Source organism: Lactuca virosa, chromosome 5 (genome assembly GCF_052849685.1).
Source record: "Lactuca virosa cultivar CGN04683 chromosome 5, Lactuca_virosa_CGN04683_v6, whole genome shotgun sequence".
Taxonomy (NCBI): domain Eukaryota; kingdom Viridiplantae; phylum Streptophyta; class Magnoliopsida; order Asterales; family Asteraceae; genus Lactuca; species Lactuca virosa.
In genome coordinates, this window is record NC_136430.1 from 240,879,539 (window position 1) to 240,885,037 (window position 5,499).

Here is a 5,499-nt window from a genome sequence, read left to right on the forward strand (position 1 = left end):
ATTGAGACATGAGCCTCAATGAGAGAAATATGCAATTATTTTTGTCTCCTGTAACAAATGCAACTATAGGCCTCGTTTGTCATGTTGGACATGATGTCAACAAGACAAAATTGCAGTTATTACCCTGTCCAAAAAGATTGAACAAAATAGGACATAGATTGTCAACCTCTTGCCTATGCAAAAACATCATTATCATAAATAAAAAATAGCTCTACAAACCAACACATTCATCTCACTTAGTCTTATCTCCTAAACAAACACAACCATAGACAACAATGTAATTTGTAGGTCTATTTTCAATTATGAAGACGAGAAGGGCATTCACGAATTTTGAATAGAAAAGAGATCAAGAACGAATCCAAGTCCCGCCTTGTTCCATCTTTTTAAACGGGACAAAACTTTGCAATTTTTGTCCCATTGGTATTAGTTTTAGTTTCAGTCCAATTGCAAGTCAAATGCAGTTCAACCAGTCATGTCCAGTCCTACATAACAAACGGGACCATAGAAAACACAAGATCTAATAACAAGTTTTCCCTCTACTATTTCCTGGTATTAGATTTACAATATGCGGCCTTACCTTCATTACAAAAAAAAATTAAAAATAAAAAAAAGGTGCATCCGCATCCGCATCCACAACAAATTCACAAACCTTTCTTATAATTTAACCATTAGGGGCTAATGAAATATATATATATATATATATATATATATATATATATCCCTCCCACGCACACAAAAAAAAAAAAAGAAGCCTTTTACAAGGCTTTGACCAATTGACCCTTTTACGTCTCTTTTCGAAGCAAAGGCTCAACAAGACCCCTTTGTAATTTTGATGAAGATGAATCATCCTCACTCGACTTCTTTGGAGTTTGCCCTTGCTTATTTTGGGCCCCCTGATGTATTTAACAACAACAATATCAGCAATTTTGATGAAGATGAATCATCCTCATATAACCCTTATTATTATTATAATTGACAATCTACAATTTTATATTATAGCAAAAAAAAAAAAAAAAAAAAAAAAAAATCTTACAGCAATAGCAGTTAATCTCCGAACTGAGGGAGCACGAGCTACAGATGAAGCAGCTGCAGCTGCTGCTACACGTATCCTGTAAAAACCAAATATTAGTTTTTTTTTTTTTAATTTTCATAAAAAACAGAATAACATATTATTATTCTATAAATTTAACGTACCTTTTATGCACATCAACAAACTCATCAGTCTCATCTACAATCTCCTCCTGCATTCATAGAAAAATTTAATTTACCATATGTTTAGAATCTAAAAGATCACCAAACTTTTGAGAACATTGAAGAGGGTCTAATTTTAATGAAAGTATTAAACGTGCAAATTATAGGTAAGGAAAGCTGCAAAAGAACCTGAAGAAGTTCCTCAAATACATCTTCTAAAGTGATTATACCAATGACTTCACCTTCTTCAATGTCTTCAGTTAAATAAGGCACTCCATTTGTTCCAACATCTCCTTGTTTAGCAAAAGTTTGTGGTTCCATATCAATTGTTACATTCTCACTCTGTTTTGGTTCTTCTTCAAGTGTAGGAGGCCTTTGACTTTTCCCTTTTGTTTTGACTACAGCTGCCATATGACTACTTCCTTTTTGGAACTCATTCAGTATGTCATACAGTGGCATGTCAGCTGGAACCCTATTAATATAATAGAATATAGTGATTGATTGATTGAGGATGAGGAGGGCATTTATGTCTTTTTTGCACAAAGAAGAGGAAAACGGGATATGCAAACCTTGGAATTCTTCTAATGGAAACTGCACTTACTGGAGTCTCTGTTTCTGCTCTTACAGTAAGAAGACTTTTCACCTACACCTCGAACAATGATAAAATCAGGAGATGCCTACTTTCATTTATTTTATTTATATAACAACATTATAGTTTTAGTTTTTCATTTTTATAAAAACATGTACTTTGAAAAATCCATCTAAATATAGCAGCGAAAGTTGATTTTTGTATACAAATGATGACATTGCTATAGTTTGATTGATTTTGTAAGTATAATGAAAGTAGGATGCTGTATTAAATAAATCAATGAAAGTTTGTTGCTATTGTTGTTGCATTTAAATGATAATTATTAAAGGAGAGTGAGAAGTTACCAATAGAAGTCCAATAACATTTCTTGGGTTTCCAGAGTATACAGGAACTCTGCTATGACCTCTTGCAAGAATCTTTCCCATTGCTTCCCTGACATATTCAAAACAAAAGGAAATCAACATAGAATAATGAATCCTCAAAAAAAAAAAAAAAAAAAAAAAAAAAAAAAAAAAATAGATGTATATGCTATATTGGCATTCTATGTTAATGATGTCATCATCAACATAGAATAATGATGTTGTTTACAGATGTTCTATCCTATAATTTAGTGTTTTTATATTCTGCTTTGTACTCTGTTTACATAGAATAATGATGCGGTTTACAAATGTTCAATCCTAAAATATTAATATGCTATATTGACATTCTATGTTATTGATGTAAGTTCACAAAGTGCACAAGGGTAATTTGGCCTGTTCAGTTTATCTTAAGTAGTAAAAACTAAATGATAAGAAACAAACATAATCATGAACATGAACAAAACTCACCAATCTAACTTTGAATTGACATCCAATGAAAAAGTTGACTCGATTGGTGTCATAGCCTCCTCTGCAGTCTGATCAGACAAATCAATGATTACTTTAAGAAAGTAATAATTCACACCATAAATATAAGAAAAAGAATAAAGAAAAAAGAAACACCAATGTTATAAACTGCAGGTTTATATTTATTTCATTTGGTACCTTTTCAGTTAAATCAAGTGCTCCACTGATAATTGTGGTCTCATCATGAGTCAGTTCACCTCCTTTACCTGCCTGCAAATCAGAAGGATGTGTTATTGATTGCATAAAAAGTATACACATAAGGATTCCAAACTAGAATTTCATCAAAAAAAAATTATATTGCTACATGCTTAAATGATTAGAATTAAGTCCCAATACTAAAAAAAAATTATATTAACCTCTTGGCCATGGATTGAAACAAGGGCTTTCAACTGAGCTCTTCTAAATAAAGCATCATTATGTCCCAATACTAAATCAAGCATCTGGAATCACAAAACAGTTTAAAACATAAGCTCCAACATTTTAATAAAAACTAGAATGTAATCATGTATATGCACAAGATAGCAACATAATTCCACATTCTGGTTTATTACAGCATCCTACTTTTGTTTCTCTGTATTACAACATTGTACTACTAATTTGATTCTTATCAAAGTACAATGTTTTAATAGGAAGAAACAAAAGTAGGATGCTATAATGAACATATGAAGGAAAGTACATTGCTATTTCTTGCCTTTAATCCTAAAATTTACCTTGCCTATAGGGTAAGCAATTGGATAACAAACTATCATCAAAACACGCACAAGCCAGATAAAACTAGAACCTATAGCAAGTCCATATCTAGTACACACTGCTTGTGGAATCACCTGTAATGGAAAATAAATGGTACAAAAACTTATACATATTCATATTCATGATTCATGAAGAAGAAAAAAGAATCCCAAATTCTGATTTTTCTAAGTTACCTCTCCAAAAAACAGGACAAAAGTTACAGAAAGAACTATTGCAACAACTTGATTGAATATCTTGTCTAAGTATATTGGAAGGGCCTGCAGATTTGCAATAGAACAAACCATGTAAATTAACCTACCACATCTTTTGAGAAAAAAGGGGTTAATCTAATTCTATAAAAACCATTTAAATCTTAGTGTATTACCTCCATGGCAGCTGCATTGCATAATAGTAATGTTACAAGAAGTTGGTGCTGTTTCTGAACCACTGGAAATATGACAGCTGGAGAAGATAATGTTGCATAAAACCAATATGAGAAGTCAATGAATACCATTGCCATGTAAGGAAACAGTTTCTACAGCTTTTGAGCACTCTAAAAAAGATCATAAATGTTAATATAAAAAAGGAAATCTTATTAATAAAGTGAAAAAGTGATAATTGATCTAAAAAAAGGTTTGCTCCACTAGAAATCATTGACATTACATAGAAGCTCAGTACCAAAATCACAGAGTTCTACTTAAAAAAGGTCAGATACCTCAAATCATAAAGGTGAACAAAAAGCTACTTTACAATTATTTCAACAGAATCATAGCTAATGTGATCCATATGGAGATTAGTCCTACTCAAAACGTTCTTTTACAAGTTAAATTGAATCCGCGTACAAATTGGGTCCCGAAATTGAGTCGTAAAGTCGAAAAAAAAATTCAGGAAATTGGAAGAAGGATAACATATATTCAAAATAGGCGTCAATTACGTTAAATAGATAGAGAAATTGAAGAATTAAGTGTGAATTAATAAATCGAAAACCTGCTTGTTTTTTCTCGACCGGAGTGCCGCTACGCTGGAGGATTTCGAGCTCGACGAGACCAAGAGACATCAATCCTAAGGTAAGTCCGGACATGATGCCGGCAAAGATGACTAGAAAACACGAGATGCCAACGTAAACGTAGAACATCGCCGATCCGAATTCAATCTCTGCTCCTAACATCGAATTGCTACTGGGTCTCGTGACCATTCGTATAAACTGTACTGCGTTTATGGCATGCATCATTTCTGGATTGAATCTATGACCACAGGTTGTTCACTCTCTATGATTCCCTTATCAATTATGAAGTTACAGGATATGGTGTTGGGAATAAGGTACAAGAATCAATGGCGACTTGCTGATTCTCTCGCTCTCTATATTCAACAACCCTTTGTAGGGAAATATTCAGCGCAAGTAATATTTAAGAATCAGATCCGAGGCAGCCTGATTGATCTGTTTAGAATTATACCGTTTAACAGTTCAATGTGGTAAAAATTTATAAGCAAGTTTCTTACCTCTTGTTTTGTAAGGGGCACTTCGGTGTGGTTAATCTATTTTTTTTTTTATATGTTACGATAATTTATTTTTTTATTAATATTAATTTGAAATATATATATATTAGAATATGTAAATTTCTTTCGAATCCCTCAAACTAAGTCTCTGATAACAGCTTGTAACGTCTCAAATTTCAAACCAATTTTTCAAGCAAAAAGATTAAACGTTTAAAACCATTTTCTGAAAACATAAGGTATCATTCAATTGTTTGAAAACCATAAGGTTAAACAGATTTAAGTTTTAAAACAGCGGAAACGAAGCAACATCGATGTGAGTATACAGTCACACTGCACCTTTCCGAATAAAAACCTGAAAATCATTAAATTCACAATTATAAGCATAAAGCTTAATGATTTCCCCCAGTATACCACATATTTCACCATACATACAATGCATACAAGCAAAAGCGAGTCCAGCCCAACAGGTCCAACCCGACAAGCATATTAACGGGTCCAACCCAACAAACATATCGACATACATAATAATCATGTGTATCAACCATTGGCACTCAGCCATCATACCACTACTGTAAGAACCTAAAATTTAAAGTAAGATGACTTTTAGTC

The 5,499-nt window shown here is 32.6% G+C and overlaps 1 protein-coding gene across 1 annotated transcript; it reads right to left on the reverse strand.

Annotated features, from left to right (window-relative positions):
• Nucleotides 1–497: 497 nt before the first annotated feature.
• LOC145113670 (DUF21 domain-containing protein At4g14240-like) lies at nucleotides 498–4,813 on the reverse strand. Its single transcript, XM_079049732.1, has 13 exons — nucleotides 4,381–4,813; nucleotides 3,779–3,855; nucleotides 3,588–3,671; nucleotides 3,375–3,488; nucleotides 3,021–3,104; nucleotides 2,803–2,874; nucleotides 2,608–2,675; nucleotides 2,125–2,212; nucleotides 1,761–1,834; nucleotides 1,381–1,663; nucleotides 1,195–1,241; nucleotides 1,034–1,109; nucleotides 498–893 (listed from the first exon to the last, which is right to left on the reverse strand). Exons 1-13 carry the CDS (start codon nucleotides 4,622–4,624, stop codon nucleotides 783–785), a joined length of 1,422 nt encoding a protein of 473 aa, XP_078905858.1. The 5' UTR covers nucleotides 4,625–4,813; the 3' UTR covers nucleotides 498–782.
• Nucleotides 4,814–5,499: the final 686 nt, after the last annotated feature.

Coding starts and splice junctions, on each gene's coding strand:
- LOC145113670 (XM_079049732.1), bottom strand. CDS start 4,624: ATGATGCATGCCATAAACGCAGTACAGTTTATACGAATGGTCACGAGA. Junction 3,856..4,380: donor GGTCGAGAAAAAACAAGCAG/GTTTTCGATTTA, acceptor TATCTTCTCCAG/CTGTCATATTTCCAGTGGTT. Junction 3,105..3,374: donor TTGCTTACCCTATAGGCAAG/GTAAATTTTAGG, acceptor TTGTGATTCCAG/ATGCTTGATTTAGTATTGGG.